Here is a 20,943-nt window from a genome sequence, read left to right as displayed (position 1 = left end):
AACACATCTGAAAACAGTTAATGGACTATGAATTACAAGATTGAACACCCTGCCATCAACACAGTTCAGCAGGGTCATTTCCTGATAAATTATGGAGGGCCATATTGACCATAACTGAATGACTGTTGCCATCACGACTACAGGCGGGATTGGGGGCTAAAGGGTTAAAGTAAGTCAACATGATGAACAAATTCTGAAAAATGTCTTTAAAGAGCAATTACTCCTTAAGGGGTCAATTGACAATTTTGGTCATATTGACTTATTTGTAGATCTTACTTTGCTTAACATTTTTGCTGTTTACAGTTTATCTGTATCTATAATAATATTTAAGATAACAACCAAAAACTGCAAAATTTCTTTAAAATCATCAATTCAGGGGCAATAAATGAAAAACCAGTTACCCAATTCCGCTAAAAATTTCAGGACAGGTAGACCTTGACCTAATTAATACTTTAACTTCTTGTCTTATTTGCTCTAAATGCTGGAGTTTTTGAGATATAAGCCAAAAACTGCATTTTACCCTGTGTTCTATTTTTAGCCATGACGGCCATGCTTTTTGACGAAATAAAAAATAAAACACAAACTTATATACCCTACTGATCATTCAGTTGAAGTTTGGTTGAATTTGGTTGAGTAGTTTCAGAGGAGAAGATTTTAAGTTAGCAAATATGATGAACAAATTGTGAAAAATTGACATTAAAGGACAATAACTCCTTAAGGGGTCAATTGACAATTTTGGTCATATTAACTTATTTGTAGATTTTACTTTGCTGATCATTTTTGCTGTTTACAGTTTTTCTTTATCTATAATAATATTTAAGATAATGACCAAAAACTGCAAAATTTCCTTAAAATTACCAATTAAGTGGCAGCAACCCAACAATGGGTTGTTTGATTCATCTGAAAATTTCAGGGCTGATAGATCTTGACCTAATGAACATTTTTACCCCCATGTCAGATTTGCTCTAAATGCTTTAGTTTTTGAGATATAAGCCAAAAACTGCATTTTACCCCTATGTTCTATTTTTAGCCATGGCGGCCATGTTTTTTGACAAAATGGAAAATAAAACACAAACTTTATTTTAAATACCCTAAGGATCATTCAGCTAAAGTTTGGTTGTAATTGGTTCAGTAGTTTCTGAGGAGAAGATCTTTGAAATAGTTTACGACGACGACGGACGCAAACGGACGCCAAGTGATGGTAAAATCTCACATTTCCTTTTAGGAAAGGTGAGCTAAAAATTAACTTTGACCACTGAACCATCAAAATGAGGTTAAGGTCAGATGACACCTGTCAGTTGGAAATGTACACCTTACAATCATTCCATAGACGCCAAGTGATGGCAAAAGCTCACATTTCCTTTTAGGAAAGGTGAGCTAATAATATTTCTATCACCTCATTTTTGTAATAAACTACTTTAAATTCTCATATTACATCTTCAAACTTGAGGTGGTCATCGAAAACCGCTGTGATTTGAAAATTAAAACAAAAATTTCTTTCTTAACTTCTCCAAAACCTATGCTGAATTTAAAATATGTATTGAGGCATGACTTGGACTACATCATATCAAATTTGTGCCACTTCGAATTTCGGGAGACGGAAATGTGCCACTTCGATGTGTCAAATTTCTGACGAAGCGTTCTCGATAGGTAAATTACGAGTAATCTCCCTTTGTTGACAGTACAATCTTTGTCAAAATTTTGATAAAACTTTGATTATTGTCATGTTTTAAGCACACTACCGGCTACGTGATGTGATATAATATAAATAAATCCATATTGGTAATGTTATATCTTTATCACATTATTTGTTGGCTTTTAATTCTTTTTTTTTTACATTCCCCTCCTTTTTTTAACAAATTTTATGATTTTCAACAACAAAACAACATGGATGGGACTCATTCTCAATTTTCTACTGTAAACATTGACTGATATGATAATTTTCAACAACAAATAAAAAGATTAAAGTAATTTCCTTAACTTTGTCATAATCATTTTCTGAATAAAGTCAGTTTATGATATCAAAAAGTTCATAAATTAATCATGAACTCTTTTAAAAATCATTGAATTTAAAAAAATATGTGAAACTTTAACTTCTCACTCAGCTCAGAGTTTGATATTAAAGGTGTAAAAAAAAGAAGTTTTAGAAAAAATGAACTCAAAATTAAAAATTGCATTTTTTAAAATCATTTGCAGAAAAAGATGATAACTTTTGACAAATAAAAAAAAAATTCCTTATAGATTTATAAAATTTAATCGTTCAGGTTACTGAAATAGTGCAGCTATTATATTTGAATGATTGCAAATAAAGTATATTATACAAAAGCTGATTAATATTAGGTCACAAATTTTAAAACAAGTAAAAATTTAAAATAATTTACACTTATCATTTGTTAATTAAATCTTATATGTATATGCAAATTGTTTTTTATGCATATGACATTACATGCGATGTGAAATACATTCCATGTGATGTGAAATGCAACTTACTACATGTGTTTACACTAATATTAAACAAGAGGCTCTCAAGAGCCGGAATCGCTCACCTGGTAAACAATGACCTTTAAACTAAATTAATATATTAATGTTTGTTGTAAATTGAGCTAAAACATATTAAGAAGTTTAATCATGGTTATTCAACATTCTCATCATCAGCATTCAACTAAGGATATCATGTTTACTTTAAAAAACAAATATTGTTGAAATCTGAGCAAGTGTAAACATTGGCCGGAAAATGGCAGCCATTTAAAAAATGGCCACTTCATCATCACCATCCAACTCAGGATACCATGTTTACAATATTAACCAAATATCATTCAAATCCGAGCAATTGTGAAAATTGGTGGGAAAATGGCTGCCCAAAACAAATTTTCACCATCACCATTCAACTCAGGATACCATGTTTACCTTTCACAGTAGCTTTCATCTTCATTTTCTTCTAATATTCAGAAAAAAATAGCAAAAACAGCATTTTGACCCCTATGTTCTATTTTTATTAATGGCGGACATGTTTTTCGACAAATCAAAAATCCAAGCATAAACTTTTTGCAGGATACCCTAATGTACAACCTTACCAAGTTTCATTTGATTTTGAAAAGTTGTTTCAGAGAAGAAGATTTTTGAAATAATAATATCAAAAATGGCCAAAAATGTCAAACAAGAGGCTCTCAAGAGCCTGAATCGCTCACCTTAAATTATTTGCTTAAGGGGATACCCAACACCTAAGAAAGATAACTCTTCCCATAATCTGTTTTATGATCTGTTTCACTGAAGCGTTTTTAAATCATATTGCAATATGCAAGAATTTTGAGACCCAGATCAACTGATTTTCGAGTGATATCCACGCCATCTTGAAATTATAATGTATCACACATGCATTCTGATTGGTTGCCTTTTGATGTGGCCGAGATACAGCAACAGCCATTGGCTAGATTAAGAAAAAGAATTGTGGATTTTCTCGTGCGAGGAGAAGCATCAAATGCCGGAAAAAATAATATGTGTATTTATAGTCCCGATCAACAGTTGGTAAATCGTGTACGCATTTAAATGATTATGATGCATATATATGAATTGCTAAAATTCAATATTTAAATAAATATTGTTAATACACGACCCTTTGCTTTGTTAATCAGCAATATACACGATTTATTTCAAGATTCAATGTTTATAAAATTGTATCTGTATGAGATATAAATAGAATAAACATATATATATGGAACGCAAACATAGGTGAACTATCAAAATTTTTTATGGAACGCCAAATAAACTTATAGGTATTACGTTTACCTGATAAATTCGAACTTTGCGAATACAGATGTCATTAGTCCAAATGAATATGAGTGAGATATAAATAGAAGTGTTATATATACTGAATACGTTTTCTCTGGTCTGATAAATATTGAATGAATTTCATATGCAACCTTTATGTAATTTCGTGTTTAACTGATATCAATTTAGACTCGTATTTTGTTTAAATTTAAATTTGTACGGGTGCTCTGTCATATTGATAAAGATAATCTTAAAAGTACCCCCCCCCCCCTAAAAGATAACAATTATAGATTACACGCATTAAATGACTCTGAAATGAAATAAATAATCAATATTCTCTGTAAAAATATATAAACATAAAAACACACTAGAACACGTAATTTATGATACTACGAAGCAATTACTACCTTTTTAGAAAGGTAAAACTTGTGAAGTTGTTGTTTTTGAGGATCACATGTTGCCAAGGGCAAACTGCTTCAGACGTTAACAGTGGACTGCTTTTCGTGAATACCATAATGCAGATCGAAAGCTATATATATCGATCTTCATTTTGGTAGCTTGTGAAGCAGTTCACACATTATTTTTCGGATAAAGACATACAAAAACTTGTTTGTAAACAACAGCCTCAGGGTGAAAAGTCCAAAAGAGATGAAGGTCAGTGTTTTTACATGGTCTCTAGTTATTTTTAACAACTGTGCACTTTAGATCAACAGGGTGAATGTGTCTTTTAAACCCTTGCAGCATGGCAAGCTTAAATAACTTCTGAGCAAAAACTGTTGCTCAGTGTCAGTGACACCCCCCCCCCCCCACAAAAAAAACAACAACAACATAAAAAAGGCCAGGCTGACCCATTATGGACAAAAACATGCCTCTTACTAATTGTGTAGATACTTGCAACTTATGAATTTAATAGTGTTTTAACCATGGCATGTGACAGTTCATGTTTACATTAAGGTTCAGGGCATTTTTTTTTGGACAGGGTCATGAAGATTTTTTATCATTTAGTTGCTGCACTGCAGGTTGATGAGTTATTGATTTTATTTGCTTCCATTAATACCTGTTCACATCCCACATATTTGCACATTAAATCCTGCCCACTGTTTTAGGCTTATAAAATGTGATTGCTTTTTATTTTACATGTTTTAATACATTTAAAATATTAAAAAGAAATTGTGGTTGATTGCCAAAGAGACAAGTCTTTACAAGAGATGGTGACCAAATGACACAGAAATTAACAACTATAGGTCACCATATGGATTTCAACAATGAGCAAAGCCCATATCGCATAGTCAGCTATTAAAGGCCCTGACAAAGACAAATGTAAAACAATTTCAAGCGAGAAAACTAATGGCCTAATTATTGTACAAATAAATTAAAGTAAAACTACTAAGTAACACAGCAACAAATGACAACCACTGAATGAAATGCTCCTGATGTGGTACAGGCACATACATACACCATGTGGCAGTGTTAAACATGTTAGTGGTATCCAGACCCTCCCCCTATCCTGGGACAGTGGTGTAACAGTACAACATAGGAACTAGCATGTTCATTTCTAGATGTATATACATGTAAATATGTAAAAAGACAATTTATATTATTTGCTGCCATGCACAAAATATGTCATACAATATGTACATGTATACATGGTATATAGATATGGATTTGCCTATATATACATGTACACGTATCTTGTTGATTGATTAAGATTTTGAATTCATAAATTTATACTTTGGCCTAAAAAAAATAAAAAATTATGTGTTTGGTTACTTTGCTATTTTTTTAATCAGGGTGAAAAAGTTCCCTTTCTATTAAAAATATTTTCCAGCTTGGTCATGTCCTTTTAGAGTTTAACCATTTGAATAAAGCTTTTTTAACATGTTGAACACTAATGAATTATATGATAACTCTAGTATGCATGTAATGATTTCCTTGAAATTTATATTTATCATGTTATTGTTGGCAGGGGCAGATCCACCCATTTTATAAGGGGGTCTAAATAATATTTGTCTCGATATAAATGCATTCATCGTCCAAAAAAAAAGGGGGGGGGGGGGGGGGGGGTCCAACTGCCTTTGCTGTCAATTACTCCAGTTACAAGTGTAAGAGATATATAAATTCATTTTTTTTTCTTGAAACATGTATCTAATTAGGACAGTTCACATGGGCTAATAACCGGCATTAGCATTTTCATAAATTTGTATTTATGATCTTCACATATATATATTAAGTACAAAATGGCTCATATTTACTTTTCACTACCTGTTGAACCTATTGTGTTTCATAGATAAATTTGTACTCTGTCCAGTCCAAAACCTCAGGTAAGCCTTAACAAAAGCATTTATTGCCTTGTGATTTTTCTTTCAAATAAATAATTATATAATGTTGGACAACCAAAAATATACTAGTATAATTGCATTGTAGTGTTCTCTCACCTAAACACAGGCTTGGAATTCAATATTTTCTGTAATAAAAGAATTATTCAGCAAACTTGAGGCCCCAGGGGGCAAAAAAAAGGGATAAATCACCTACCCCTGGGTAAAGTTAACCTGTTTATGGTTATGATTTTATCATTATAATGATCTCTTCTATGATAAACTATAAAAGTACTTAGAAGCAAAGCCAAATGAAGATTAAGATAGTCAGTTCTTTACTTTTATTAATGCATTTGTACATAAAACTGATGACTTCATAAACATAACTGCCTGATCTGAACACTTTAAACTGAAATATAAGTGTAACAGGTACCTTTGCAGGATTTTTGAAAGAGGATCAAATTGTAATGCAGAAATTTTTTTTGGTCTTTTTTTGCTAAAAACATAAAATAATTGTAAAATGCACTCATGTAATGTGTTTTTGTTTTTAAAGAGGGGGGGGGGGGGGGGGGGGGGGGGGCGTCCACCCATTACCACCTTAAATGGACCCAAGTTTGATATACATGGTACATGTAAAAAATCACCAGGGCACACCTTCTCATAATGATACATCAACATGCCACAGATGTAAGGTCTATGTCAACAGACCAAAATTTATGGCCTGGTGGTGTTTCTTGCGAAAAAATACAATAAGTTGACCTTGAGGTCAAATTCAAGGTCACATTCAGGTCATCAGGGTACAAGACACTTAAACTCAATATCTAAGACATGGTTCAAAAGATGAAAAAATTATGGCCCATATGTACTATCTGAGTGGAACTTGCTCTTATTTATTGAGGGTGGAGGTATATTTAAAAATTGAATAAAAAAAAAATCTGTAGGTTCAATTGTTTAAAATTTTTGCAAGAATAATAGACTTATATAGCACAACAAATGATTAGTTTTTTACAAAAAATAAACGACACATTTTTTTTTAATTGATATTTTTTTTCCTAAATATTTGACCAATCATAGTAATTTTTGGTCCCTAAGTCTCAGACCCCCCTATTTATCCTAGACTAAAATTTAAATTCAAAATAAAAAAAATACAAAAAAAACAGTACCAATCAATTAAAAATTGTCCTAGTTATCACTTTTAACTATGCTATTGTCAATTTAGGATAAATTAAAAAAAATAATAACATATATACCCCTATACCCATATTTCTGGAACTTCCAAATTTTGCTGAAATTTGCATGTAGCCCATGCCATATTTGGGTAACCATAACTTTTTTTCCGTTGGTTCAAATCTCTTAAATTTTTTACATAATGTTCAACTAGGAGTAATCTATCAATGATATAAAAAGAATTAAAATTAAACAACAGCTTTTTTTTGGGGTATAGTGTAGGGTACCCCCTTAAATCTTTCATCAATGATTATTTTGGCTTTTCAATTTATATAAATATTCTTGAATCTGGTCATATCTTCTTCAAAAGCAAATAATTGCATTTTACCCCTATGTTCTATTTTAGCCAAACAATGTACAAGGAAATATAAAATTTATACTAAATTTATACTCTGAAACTCATTCAGCCTGAGTTTGGCTGAAATTTATGCCGCAGTTTCAAAGGAGAAGTTGTTTTTTTAAGTAAGCTTACAAGTAAAAGAAATTGAGTTAAATATCTTCAAAGGGCAATAACTCCTTAAAAGGTCAATTGACAATTTTGGTATTATTGACTTATTTGTAGATCTTACTTTGCTTAACAATTCTGCTGCTTACAGTTTCTCTTTATCTATAATAATATTCAAGATAACGACCAAAAACTGCAAAATTTCCTTAAAATTACCAATTAAGTGGCAGCAACCCAACAATGGGTTGTTTGATTCCTCTGAAAATTTCAGGGCTGATAGATCTTGACCTTAAGAACAAATTCACCTATATCAGTTTTGCTCTAAATGCTTAATGTTTTGAGATATAAGCCAAAAACTGCATTTTACCCCCATGTTATATTTTTAGCCATGACGGCCATCTTTTTGTAGGAAACAGAAAATAAAACAAAAACTTTATTCAAGACACCCTAATGATCATTTACCTTAAGTTTGGTTGAAATTGGTTCAATAGTTTCAGAGAAGAAGATTTTTTAAAGTTAGCAAATATGATGAACAAATTGTGTAAATTTGTCATTAAAGGACAATAACTCCTTAAGGGGTCAATTGACAATTTTGGTCATATTTACTTATTTGTAGATCTTACTTTGCTAAACATTTTTGCTGTTTACAGTTTCTCTTTATCTATAATAATATTCAAGATAATGACCAAAAACTGCAAAATTTCCTTAAAATAACCAATTAAGTGGCAGCAACCCAACAATGGGTTGTTTGATTCCTTTGAAAATTTCAGGGCTGATAGATCTTGACCTGATGAACAAATTCATCCCGTCAGATTTGCTCTAAATGCTTTAGTTTTTGAGATATAAGCCAAAAACTGCATTTTACCCCTATGTTCTATTTTAAGCCATGGTGGCCATGTTTTTTAATGAAACAGAAAATAAAACATAAACTTTAAATCAAGATACCCTAAGGATCATTCAGCTTAAGTTTGGTTGGAATTGGTTCAATAGTTTCAGAGGAGAAGATCTTTGAAATAGTTTACACTGGACAGACAGACAGACGGACGGACGACGACAACGACAGACGCCAAGTGATGGCAAAAGCTCACATTTCCTTTTAGGAAAGGTGAGCTAAAAAGGGCACTAACTCAATTATCAGTTAACAGATTTTCAGGGAAATCTGCACTGAGGTAGCTCTCATTATGGTAAACACTTTCAACCTGACAGAATTTGCCTTAACCTAAGGATTTTTGAGATATTTGGGAAAACTGTTGTTTGACCCCTATGTTCTATTTTTAGTAATGGCGGCCATGTTTTTCGATGGATCAAAAATCGAAGCACACACTTTGTGCAGGATACCCTAAGGAACAATCATGCTAAGTTTCATTCAATTCCATTTAGTAGTTTCAGAGAAGAAGATGTTTAAAAAATTGTTAACGACGACAGACGACAACGGACCCCAAGTGATGAGAAAAGCTCACATTTCCTTTTAGGAAAGGTGAGCTAAAAAAAGATGATTAACAGGTAATATGAGTGAAATGTTAGAAAAGAAAACTTTAGAATCAAATTCATTGAAATCTATTTTGTTGAAAAATTATAATTTTTCCGAATGTATTCAGATGCTAAAAAATATTTTCTGGCTTGATCTGCAGCAAGTATGATGTGAAAACAAAATATCTTGCTTTGGATTGACTAAACAAGAGTGGACACACTGAAATGTCTCGCCTGTTCTAGTGTTCATAATATAATTTATGTTGAAAGTATAAAAAAGCATTGTATACCACAAGCATTACATTAAATTAACTGTACTTGAAATGAAGGTGAGATAAACCCTTTCAGACATAAATGTAGTTCATACACTCATTCCATACAACAAATCTAGTTTACCTATTGCTAAAAGTATCTCCGAATAAATCTCATAAAAAAAATAACCTTGACCAATGAACCATGAAAATTAGGTCAAGATCAACTAACATCTACTAAACAGACATGTACACACCTTACAATTATTCCCTACACCAAATATAGTTCTACTATCCCTATAGTATCTCAAAAAAGACCAAATCATTGATGATTTTACATTCACCAATGAACCATGAAAATGAGGTCAAGGTCAGATGATTATTGCAAGACAGACTTGTATACCCTAAAAACATTCTATTTACCAAATATAATCAACTTGATGCTTATAGTATCTGAGAAATAGACCAAATTGCAAAATTTAACTTTGACCAATGAACCATAAAAATGAGGTCAAGGTCAGATGATTATTGCCAGACAGACATGTACACCTTACAAACATTCCATACACCAAATACAATTGACTGGATGCTAATAGTATCTGAGAAATAGACCAAAACAAAAAAATTTAACTTTGACCACTGAACCATGAAAATGAGGTCAAGGTCAGATGACACCTGTCAGTTGGACATGTACACCTTACAATCATTCCATACACCAAATATAATTGACTAAATGCTAATAGTATCTGCAAAATAGACCAAAACACAAAAATTTAACTTTGACCAGTGAACCATGAAAGTTGTCAGGTAACCGTAAATATGATATATATATGATCTGTTTGACCTGCACTAGATATATTGTAAAGTACGGAACAGATACGGTAAATGAGGGAACATGATCCGTGCAACCACATAAGGAGACAGCCAGCATGAACGCTGCCTTTTTCCAAAAACTGCATTTGACCCTATGTTCTTTTTTTAGACATGGCAGCCATGTTTTTTGATGAACAAAACTTTAGATATAGTTCATAAACTCAATAACATAAGGAACATTCAGTTAAAAACAGTCAGAGCTCAGACATAAATAAGTCTGAATCTGCTTTTAACACATAGAGGTCTAAATTTGTAAGTTTTAAGATTTGTCTCCCTTTAATGCAAGACAAAATACGACTTTAATAAGTCAAATATTGTTAATCAAGAAATAATTGACCAGAATAAAAAATTGCAAATATCGACTCCTTGAGGTCGATAAGTTTCCAAAATTGGTTAACTTCAAGACCCACGCATATTTATAACCAGATGCTCCGCAGGGCATAGCTTTATACGACCGCAGAGGTTGAACCCTGAACAGTTGGGGCAAGTATGGACACAACATTCAAGCTGGATTCCGCTCTAAATTTGGATTGTGATTAAATAGTTGACACAGCATAGGTTTCTGACACAGAATGAATGTATTCAAATGAACTTAAAATTTTTGTTTTCTCTTAGAACAATTTACTATGCTGTTGAATATTAATCCTCTCAAAAAAATGTTTGAAGAAATTTTCTTTTTATTTATGAAATTTCAAATGAGAAAAATTGAACCCAATTTTTTAATCACATCCCCCTTTCCCTTATTCCAAAACTAATTTCAATTAAAATATTCTAATGGAGTTTGCAACAATTACTACTCATTTAAATACATCATAAAATATTAAGATGTAAAAAAACTGCTTGTTATCACTGAATGGTAAAGATTATTTAAATTTATCAGTTGGTAGTAAAAAGTGAATATACATTGTATATTGTATATAACAAAGATTTAAGTTGATTCTGGACAAAGAAAGATAACTCCAATTAAAAAAAAATCTTGCAGATATTTCTTGCTTACTATACTGGACAAAGAAAGATAACTCTTAATTAAAAAAAAAATTGCTATTTCACAATATTGTGAAATTAGATATTTCTTGCCATTGCACAATACTGTGCAATTGAAAAGACTTAAATTGCTATTGCACAATACTTAATATAATAATTTTAGATCCTGATTTGGACCAACTTGAAAACTGGGCCCATAATCAAAAATCTAAGTACATGTTTAGATTCAGCATATCAAAGAGGCCCAAGAATTTGATTTTTGTTAAAATCAAACTTAGTTTAATTTTGGACCCTTTGCACTTTAATTTAGACCAATTTTAAAACTGGACCAAAAATTAAGAATCTACATACACAGTTAGATTTGGCATATCAAAGAACCCAATTATTCAATTTTTGATTTCTATTTACTTTAACTAAAGTTATTGTGCGAAAACCAAGAATTATGCTTATTTGGGCCCTTTTTTGGCCCCTAATTCCTAAACTGTTGAAACCAAAACTCCCAAAATCAATCCCAACCTTTCTTTTGTGGTCATAAACCTTTTGTCAAAATTTCATAGATTTCTATTAACTTAAACTAAAGTTATAGTGCGAAAACCAAGAAAATGCTTATTTGGGCCCTTTTTGGCCCCTAATTCCTAAAATATTGGGACCAAAACTCCCAAAATCAATACCAGCCTTCCTTTTATGGTCATAAACCTTGTGTTAAAATTTCATAGATTTCTATTCACTTTTACTTACATGTAAGTTAGAGTGCGAAAACTAAAAGTATTCGGACGACGACGACGACGACGCCAACGTGATAGCAATATACGACGAAATTTTTTTTTAAATTTGCGGTCGTATAAAAAGGTCATGCAACTAAATGAAATAATGACATCATTGACTGACAATGCTTTGTCTTCTAAAGAAAAATATGAATGAGAGTCTAAAAAATCAGAGATAATGTTAATTAACCTTGCAATGCAACCACCTGGAACCACACTTAATGAGGTAAAACATCTGTGTTTAGTAATGATGTTCAATTAGATATATAATTAAATATAGATAGCTCAAGTCCTTGTGAACTCTCAGACAAGACGATGAAGTTTTTGCTGTCATAGGTGGTGTACCAAGTAAGATAGTCTTTTCATCAACATAAATAGACCTAAACAAGTCTGTCATTTTTTTACTTAGATAAGTCTTAATGAATACATGTTTTGACTTCTTTATGTCAAAAGCAGATTGAGACTTATTTATGTCTGAGCTCTGACTGTTATTAAAAGTTTCAAAGTATTTTGCCAAATAATAAATTTCAGAGCAGAAATTTTTTAAATGTTAGCAAATTGTGTTAAATTGTCTTTTATAAAGGGCAATAACTCTTTAAGAGATCAATTGACAATTTTGGTCATTTAACTTTTTTGTAGATCTATCTGACTTTGCTGAACATTTTTGCCATTTACACTTTCTCTCTATCTATCATAATATTCAAGATAATAATCTAAAACTGCAAAATTTCCTTAAAATTACCATTTTAGTGGCAGCAACCCAGCAATGAATTGTCCAATTATTTCTGAAAATTTCAGGGGTGATAGATCTTGACCTAATGAACATTTAAACTCATGTCAGATTTGCTCTAAATGCTTATAGTTTCTGAGATATGGGCCAAAATCTGCATTTGCCCCTATCATGCCTATGTTCTATTTATAGCCATGGCAGCCATGTTTGTCGACGGATCAAAATTTTGGATACAATTTATACACAAAATACCCTAAGAAACATTAAGTTAATATTTCAAAGTATTTGGCCCAGTAGTTTCAGAGCAGAAGATTTTTGAATGTTAGCAAATATGACAAAATTGTGTAAAATTGTTTTAAAAGGGCAATATCATATGAGGTTTTTTTTTGGCTTACAATGTATTATTGGAGAAATTACATGTCAATATGTTCCGGAATTCAAAATGTTGGCTTCCTTAGTTAAAACAGAAAGGGAGATAAAGAATTTTACACATCATGTCATCCAATCAAAATCATTGCATAAGAAAAATAAATATAACACGAACAAACCCAGGATGAACAGAACCCATGGGCAAACAAACCTACTACGAACAGAACCTAGGGTGAACATGTATATTAGAGCGATTCCATCTTTTTGTTACTTTTTTTGTTAACTTTGGTATACTGCTATTATCTGCAGGGTTCCAGGGGTGCGCACCCCCCTTTATTTTGGCTGATCAATGCATTTGTATCGGGACATATGTTTTGCACCCCCCACCCCTTTTGAAAATTCCTCCATCCACCCCCCGATGTCCTCGATGTTTCAAAACTTACTGTTTTTAAACAAGAAATATCAAAGTTTTTTCTAGAAAACAAATTTGTTTCGTGAAATTGTGAACAGCTTAAAACAAGAATGTGTCCATAGTACACGGATGCCCCACTTGCACTATCATTTTCTATGTTCAGTGGACCGTGAAATTGGGGTCAAAACTCTAATTTGGCATTAAAATTAGAAAGATCATATCATAGGGAACATGTGTACTAAGTTTCAAGTTGATTGGACTTCCAACTTCATCAAAAACTACCTTGACCAAAAACTTTAACCTGACACGGGACAGACGGACGAACTGACGGACGCACAGACCAGAAAACATAATGCCCCTCTACTATCGTAGGTGGGGCATAAAAATAAAAATCATATGCTATGCTCCTATTTAATACAGTGTATTTTGATGGTCTTAAGGACCAGTTCATGATCAGATCAGATTTAAGGAAGAATAGCTATAAAATTCATTGACATACATTGTACTCAGGCATGTTTGGGTATATCTCTTCCAGCTGTAGATGCATATGACAGGAATATTCATATTAATTGTGAATTTATGGTCATACATGTATGATTGAGGGACAGTAACCGGTCCCCGTAACCATAAAATTTTATGCAAAAGTCAGCACACTTTCACACAACTTTCATTGTTATGCCCCACCTACATTTGTATGATAGTCTGTCTTGTGTCAGGTTAAAGTTTTTGGTCAAGGTAGTTTTGAATGAAGTTGGTCCAATCAACTTGACACTTATTACACATGTTTCCTATGATCATGATATACGATCTTTCTAATACGAGACTTCACGGTTAATGACGCCATATTGGATAGGGGGCAGATTTTCTGGCTGGAGGGGGAAATGGTATGAAACTACGGGAAAAGCTATGTGTGTTTCCAAGCAACTGTTCAGTTTCCATGATGTTTTCCCCTATTTTTCATACCATTTTCACCCCCAGTATGAAAATTTGCCCCCTATCCAATATGGCGTCATTAACCGTGAGGTCCCGTATTTTAATGCCAAATTAGAGTTTTGACCCCAATTTTATGGTCCACTGGTTTACAAAATGATTTAAAGTCCGAGGGTGTTTTCCATTATGCGGTTTGTACCAGGTTTGAACCATTTACTGCGGACTATTTTGGTTCTTCTAGTTCGTCTCAACAGAAAATCCAATTGAACCAAACCTAGGGTTCGTCTTCCATTTCCGGTTCGACTGGTACAGTCGGTAGGAACCTCATAATGGAAAGCAGCCCGAGATTATGGTGTTTAGTATAACTTTTGGTAACTGCTTCAGTGTTCTCCCCAAGGCCTTAAAGCACCGCGGCCCCACGGTGCTATATTTCTGGGCCGCGGTGCTATTGGTCTTGCCGCGGTGCTATAATTTTTTACCAAGGTGCTATATTTTTCCGGACATTGTATTCGAAAAAGCGTTAAATCGGTAGGATTTTATCCGCGGTCTAAAATTCCGGGCGTTATTTGAGCTGCACAACAGGTGATCGATGAAACTTGTTGATTGGATTTAATCACTTGATTATCGCTTGTAACAGAATTCCTTTGTGTTTTAATTGATTTTGGATTAATTTATTACTGGAGATTATAATTTTATGGCTTCACTCACCACCCAAGCATTGACCAGTGACACTGGCAAATTTACCTTTGTACACAAACAGTGCCGACAGTTGTACACACCACGGGGAAGTGATACAATTACATAACGTTGTTGGATTAAGATGAATTATTGTTGGATTAAGAATATATTTTAAGGATCATACATATTTTGATTCTTTATGAAGCACGTGGTCAAAGCTTCACTTGACATCAATATGATACGATACCGAAAATGGGGAATCAAAACTCATAATGACTGGAGCCCAGCGGAAAAACCAACTAAAATTGTAAAATAAAGGGCGCGATAAGCCCCACACCAACATCCCTTGTTATTTAGAATGGTTATTAACTTTGTATAGACAGTGATTGACAGAAAACCAATCCCTGGTTAATTATTACCCAAGATAAGAAAGGTATCCATCCCTTCCTTCTTAGTTTTTATAATAATATAAATCTTTCAAGTATTTTTTTAAATTATTACCCAAGATGAAAAAGGTATCCTTTCCTTCCTTTCTTAGTTTTAATATAAACCTTTCCAGTGCCTTTCCAGTATTTTTTTATTGAAATTAAATAATAATAAAACTTCTTGTGAAATGAAATAATTTTATTTACTGGTTATTTATTTGCTTTAAATTGACTTTATGAAATTGTTTTAACTTTAGTTCTTAAGCCTAAATGTTTTATATAGAAAGTAAAGAATAATTAGATTTTAATCAGTGAGCACTTGCAAATTTGAAAACAATAGTAACTTTCCTTAGTGCTTGTCATATGTTATGTACATGTATTTTATCTTGTTTTATTATACTTGAATAAATAATATTAAATCTTTATTGCTTTTCAATTATTTAATCAGAATATGTCAAACTTAGAACAGGGTTAAGAAGAAAACAATTAAAAGAATGCAAAAACTAACCTTTCATAAGGGTATAACCATATTATGAATAAAACACCATAAAAAACTATGCGACGCGTCACAAAAGTCAACACTTTTATAGAACTTGTCACACGCTACCATGGTGCTATCCAAAAATCCTGGGGAGAACACTGCGCTTTTATCAGTTTATGCTAAAAGAATATTTTCAACAGATGTTCCTGAAAAAAAATATTTGATAAAAACAAAGAATTTCATATAGTAAGTTAGTAACTGGTCTTGGACCAGTAATGCCCATAGAATATTTTTATAAATCTTACCGCCAGTTTCTTCTGAAAGAAAATACAAAAGCTTTGATAATGCAATTTTTGCACCTTTTCTTTGAGGAAGGCAAGTCTCACTTTTTGGTTTCAGAAAACTACACAACAATTCTTCTCCGTAACAAAAGATACTGGACATGGAAAACAACATAACATGCTTTGGGCTCAATGTAGATGATGATGAAGAAGCTTCATCAGTGCACTTATATCGTTCTGTTTGGCAAAAAGCTTTTGAGAAGTTTTTTGGAGCCATTCCATTACAATGGGAAATTTTAAGCATACATAAAGAGAACTCGTTTCTTTTCTTTAAAGCCGAGACACTGTTGTTAAGTAACGCCATCAATGGTTCGTTCGAGTGGAATTCAACAAAAACAGGATCGTCTATTTGATCTGTTGATTTGCGACGTTTTTTGGCTCCAGAGCAGGACGGCACGTCAGAATCCATTGCTTCCAGTAAATCAGGGGAGATAAAGGGGTCCCGGTAAAGTGAGAAACGGAACAGAAACGAAACAGAGCGAAACGAAACGAAACATGGCGAAACGAAACGAAACACGACGAAACGAAACGAAACAGAGCGAAACGAAACGAAACGGAACGGAACATGGCGAAACGAAACGAAACACAACGAAACGGAACAAAATCTGTATTTTGAGGAACGACCCATAAAAAATCAATGCTAGTATAGAGAGCCCTTTTGATCTAAATCATCTAATTGTTTGCTCAAAAATCGTTAAAACGAACAATCACGCCCTGTTTCTTAGAGCCTGGATCTGTCTCCGATCTCCGATTTTTTTACAAGAGATCGGATTTAATCTGAATGTGTGCATATCTTGCCATAGGCGGATTCCGAGGGGGGGGTCCCCCCTTTTTCATGGGAAAAAATTCGGTGATTAGATAATCACGGAAGCATGACTGGAGTGTGCCCGCCTTCTGTTAGTCAGCCCCCCCTTTTATGAAAAGTTCTGGATCCGCCACGTACTGCGGCTTGCTGACTACGAAAACAACGCATTCCGTACCAGTCAAGTTCTATCTGTGCTTTATAGTCTCGAACATTGTTATAGTTAATAACAGTATGATTAATATCATTGTATATGCAATAATCTGTAATAGGTCATTTGTTGTTAATGCATTTAGTGCCAATTAATTTAAGGTATTTGTATTCATGAATGAAACATTTACATGTATGTATCGCAAGTGAAATAACCATGTAGCCAAAATACTTCAATGGTATGGATGGATGGATGGATGGTTGTTTAACGTCCAGTGGCAAGTCAGATGCATATTCAGGACGAGAACATGATAATGATAAATGAATATTAACCCCGCTTTGTACTAGACCGACACGCTAAGCCGGATTTTTAACGTGCTAGCTCACAAGGTAACAGTTCGCAGGAAGACATGTCACCTTACCCGGACACATTATTCTGACTCCGGGCCGACCAGTCTTTGCTCTAACTCCTTAATGCCGCGTGCTTGGCGGAGAAGCAGCAAATACCAATTTTCAAGTCTTTGGTGTGACCCGGTCGAGGGTCGAACCCACGACCTACCGCACTCGAGGCGAGCACGCTAACCATTACACCACCGAGGCGGTCCCAATGGTATGGACACTTTGACATATACCTTAAGGTCGGTATCTATATAGAAGGATCTGAATGTTCAGGATGGATGCATTCACCAGGGTGGAGTTATATGTTGCTATAACATGGTCAAATCTGACCTTGGACGTTGATTAAGGGGGCTGACCATGTTGCAACCTGAAGTCTCCTTTGAAAGTACATGTGACCTTTAAAATGTTTAAACCAAGAATCAAATCAGTTTATAATTTAAATAGTTTGCTTACAAGTGACCTAGTGACCCGAGGAAATTTTTAATTGTGACCTTGTGACATAATAAAAGTTGTAACTGGAGCACACCTTTTCTCCTTTTATTCATACAATATTTCATGTTCGACTCTTCATTTTCTACGTTCTCTTTTAAATAATAATCAAATGTACCAGGGTTATAGCTTTTTACTACGCCAGACACGCGTTTCGTCTATACAAGACTCATCAGTATCGCTCGAATTAAAATAATTGTAAGGCCAAATAGGGTAGAAAGTTGAAGAGCATTGAGGATCCAAAGTTCCAAAAAGTTAGGCCAAATACGGCTAAGGTAACTCACCGAAGTTTGTGTTTTTGGTAATCGCAGTTTATCTTGACAGACGTGTGTTACTATGATCTACTATAACTAGTATCTACAACATTTTCAAAAGGCAAGTTACGAAGTACATGCGGGATCTCCATAAAGTTGAGGTCAAGTGGAACGGTAGCAAATACTTAAAAGGTTAATTTGAATTGAAATTGAAACGAGATTGTATCTGGTTTGCAACAAGATAAAAGAAGGAAAATGTCATGGACTGCCATAATAAAAAAAAATCTCTTAAACTTAAAAAAAAGAAGTAGAAACGAATAAAAAAACAAGTATGATCCAGAGGACAATATGACTCGATTTATATTTCAAAAAAACATGTCATAATGAACATGTGTATAGTTTCGAGTTGACGTGAACACAACTCCATACAGTCTAGTCAAAATAGACCAAAAATGAGGCTAACCTTAAAAAAAATGCAACAGAATTGTTTTGGCCATTTTTCAATTCTGAAAGGCTTTCTTTGTAACATACTAAAAGTCTACCAAGTTATTCTGATGGGAAAATTGATTTTTGGGGTGAAAAATAGCAAAATTTATCAAAAATAGTGGAAAACTGGGAAAAGCTAATAGAATATTTGTTTTTGAAGATAATCATTTCAAATCAAAAATTTAACAACACTTTATAAAGCCTTTATGAAATGAAATAATAAAAAAAAAGATATTTTTTTAAAAAACATGAGATTTTAGGTGAAAACATCAGATTTTTGTGAAAATTGTGATGAAAATAATGTGAATTGACTTCAAAACAGACAAGAAAAATGTAAACATGGTAACAGAAGTGTATTGGTTATTTCCAAAAAGGACAAACACTTTATCTAAATCATTTTAAAATTAAACAGCAATATCTAATTTGGGTAAATGCTGACTTTGGGTAAAATATAGCAAAATTAGTCAAAAATCGTTAAAAACTGGGAAAAACTCCCATAAGTTTTTTTGTTGTTCTAAATCGTTCCAAATTTCAACTAAGGCAAATATAAATTTAATGTTGATAAGATCAAACAATAATCAATTAAAAAACAAAAAAGAAAAAAGTGATTTTGGGTGAAAAAAGGCAAAATTTGCTAAAAATCGTTAAAAACTGGAAAAATTTGATATTGATCATATTTTTTGAAATTCAATTTTGTCAACACTAGAAATCAATCTATCTAATTTATATGAAATGATATAATGTGTTAAAATTATATTCTTTTTACCAACAAGAATTTTTACACGAAAAGATAAAAGATGTGTGAACCATCAAGAGAGGGTAAAAAGGCTAATTCATGCAAGATGATACTCATGCAAATGGTGGGTCATTTTTTCTAAGTTAAATGATCATCAATGGAATATTCGGTGTTAGTAACGAAGAAGACTAAGATCCGGCTTTGCAATTGTCGTAGCCTAAAATTACCAAAGGACTTCCAGAATATGACCAGAAAACAGATACAGTTGTAAAAATGTTTTGTTTTTGTCAAAAATCGTATGAGTTGATTTATATGGCAATAAAAGTTTGAATTGAATTGAATGTAATAACTGATTGATGAATACTATTTCATTATGGATTTAAACAGCCATTAACGACAAGAGAACCCTGGTCTATTGTTGACTATAAACTATAGATGCCTTTCGAGGTTATGTGTCGATGAGTTGCTATCTCATTGACCTGCACCTTACATTGAAAACAAGAATGTGTCCATTATACACGGATGCCCAACCCGCACTATCATTTTCTATGTTCAGTGACCGTTTAATGATGCTCAAAACTCTAATTTGGCATTAAATTAGAAAGATATTATCATAGGGAACACGTGTACTAAGTTTCAAGTTGATTGGACTTCAACTTCATCAAAAACTACCTTGACCAAAAATTGTAACCTGACTGACCAAAAACTTTAACCTGACACGGGACAGACGGACGGACGGACGAATGGACGTACGACCAAAAAACATAATGCCCCTCTTCGTAGGTGGGGCATAAAAAGAAAGATTGAGTGAGTATAGTTTGGTCTGTGTATTTCACTTTCAGAGAAGGCAATATTAAAACTTGACCGTTTACTGTTGCAGTGTTTTTGTCCAATCAGAAGAATATAACACCTATCGACAGTTCATACATTACTCTTATTCCGTTTTATTTTTTAGATGATAGTAATGTTCAATTAACATGATAAAGGAATTTGGATGAAATTAAATATATGCAACTAAATTGATGAAATAACTGTATTTTGTAACAATCTTGTGTACTTTCATTTGCTTTATAACTATTTAGATCTGAGGGTCACTGATGAGTCTTATGAGGACGAAACGTGCGTCTGACACAAAATGAATGTGGTCAAAGATCTTATAATCTA

At 33.0% G+C, this 20,943-nt stretch overlaps 1 protein-coding gene across 1 annotated transcript in view; it reads right to left on the bottom strand.

The window, feature by feature from the left end:
* LOC134721551 (uncharacterized) overlaps positions 1-16,925 on the bottom strand; it is a 33,650-nt gene extending 16,725 nt beyond the window's left edge. The window contains exon 1 of the mRNA XM_063584647.1: positions 16,428-16,925. Coding sequence (XP_063440717.1) covers positions 16,428-16,872 — 445 coding nt within the window. The 5' untranslated portion in view covers positions 16,873-16,925. The remainder of the gene's footprint in view (positions 1-16,427) is intronic.
* Between the last annotated feature and the right edge of the window lie 4,018 nt (positions 16,926-20,943).

Source organism: Mytilus trossulus, chromosome 6, assembly GCF_036588685.1.
Source record: "Mytilus trossulus isolate FHL-02 chromosome 6, PNRI_Mtr1.1.1.hap1, whole genome shotgun sequence".
NCBI classification, from domain to species: domain Eukaryota; kingdom Metazoa; phylum Mollusca; class Bivalvia; order Mytilida; family Mytilidae; genus Mytilus; species Mytilus trossulus.
Note: the sequence above shows the minus strand (reverse complement) of the source record. Positions and strands in the feature narration are given on the sequence as shown.